The sequence below is a fragment of the Apis dorsata genome, unplaced genomic scaffold (genome assembly GCF_000469605.1).
Source record: "Apis dorsata unplaced genomic scaffold, Apis dorsata 1.3 scaffold_242, whole genome shotgun sequence".
In the NCBI taxonomy this organism is placed as follows: Eukaryota; Metazoa; Arthropoda; class Insecta; order Hymenoptera; family Apidae; genus Apis; species Apis dorsata.
The window spans coordinates 197930-199759 of NW_006263521.1; the positions used below are offsets into that span (position 1 = coordinate 197930).

A 1830-nucleotide genomic window follows, 5' to 3' on the forward strand; every position below is an offset into this window, starting at 1 on the left:
GTTTCTATAAAATATTTTATTTTATAAATAAAAATATTTTTTTCTATGAAGAATCTTCTTTGCTAGAGAAATATTTTTCTATATTTAGAGAAAAATTAAAATCATACATTTGTAATTTCGTCTGTAATTTATAAATTGCGATAAAAAATCAATTATATAACAGTTATTTTTTTTCAAATTTTCTAAATCTAGAATTTTAATCGACAATCAGAATTGTTTTATAAAATTTCGATTAAATAATGAAATTTAGAAAGTCGATTATATTTTAAGACATATAATTAAAACATAAAGTCTTTTTCATATGATTTTTTAGTTTTAAAAATGATTTATAGGAGATTTAGATGAAATTCATTTTAAATAATTTGAAAATAATTATTTCAAAAAGCACTAATTATATATCATTTAAAAATATATTTTAATTGTTATCATATTTCTTATTTCGTTAAATAAAAGAATTTAAGGAAGATATATTAAAAATAATAAACTGAAAAATTGATTATTTATATTAATATTGTATATTCTTTAATTGAAAATTTATTTCTGAATATTCAAAGTAAATAATAATAAAAGAAAAAATAATAATATAAATGCATATTAAAAATCCGTTATTTTCATCAAAATTAAGTAATAAAAAACAAATAATTTATTTTATAAAGTAATCAAAAATCATTTAAATACATTAATTCATTTTTTCTAAATTAAATATTTTATAAAATATTAATATATAATAATTTTAAAGTTTTTTTAAAAATTTTGGTTTTTAATGACATAAGATATAATAAAATAAAGTTAAACAATTAAAATAGTACTTAAAAAATTGAGATTGATAAGTTAATCTATTTTATTAAGTAATATCAATTTAATATCATCAATATTATAATTATATTATATATAAATGATATATATAATTATATATTTTTAATATTTTTTATTTAATATTAAAAATATTTCTTTTAATTACAAAAAAAAATTCATATAGACTTCAATTCAAAATAAATAAAAATAAAAAATAAAAAATTTCATTGATTTAGAGTCATAAAAAGTCAAATAGTCTTAATTAAATAATTGGATTTTATTTCTGTTTCAGGAAAATGGTTGTCTATATTCCCATATAAGATGGGGCGAGGCTTTCGTAATCGTTTACAGTGTAACATGCAAACGAAGTTTTCAGGAAGCCCGTGGATTGCTGAAGCAACTGGCTGATTTACGTTTACCATCCTACTTCACTGCTCTGTTGCTCGGCAATAAGAGAGATCTAGATCATGCTCGGTGAGTGTGTAATACAGGTTATATGTCGTAGAGATTAACAACCAAGTGAATTAAAGGTCACCACCGCCGAGGAGAATTATAATTTAAAATATGAATCGATAAATAATGTGTCTCGAATCTTATTAAAAGTATCGTGAAAAGTTGAAAAAAATTGTAAATATAAGATATTGCAAGATAAATATCATTGATAGATTTTGTCACATTGATAAATGAAATAATGTAAAATTAAATATAATGAAATGACTTGACTGAGAATGTTATAATTCAACTATGATATCAAGTGGCAAACTGATATAAGAATAATAATAATATCAATTGATTTATTGTTATTTTTACATGATATTTGGTATATTTTTTGAAGTCATGAAAACATACCTCAATAGAAAATAAATTTACAATTTAATCAACTTGTATAAAATGAAAATAATATTTTTAAAAATTGAAAGTAATTTTAATTGAAATTTTAATTAATTAATTTTTAATCAATTTTAATTTTCAATTATAACTTTCAATTAACTTCATTAAAGATTAAATTTTTATTCTTTAATGAATAAAGTTTAA

At 18.4% G+C, this 1830-nt stretch overlaps 1 protein-coding gene across 1 annotated transcript in view; it reads left to right on the forward strand.

Annotated features, from left to right (window-relative positions):
* Positions 1 to 1410, forward strand: part of LOC102679912 (ras-related and estrogen-regulated growth inhibitor-like) — a 117519-nt gene extending 116109 nt beyond the window's left edge. The window contains exon 4 of the mRNA XM_006615843.2: positions 1088 to 1410. Coding sequence (XP_006615906.1) covers positions 1088 to 1273 — 186 coding nt within the window. The 3' untranslated portion in view covers positions 1274 to 1410. The remainder of the gene's footprint in view (positions 1 to 1087) is intronic.
* Positions 1411 to 1830: the final 420 nt, after the last annotated feature.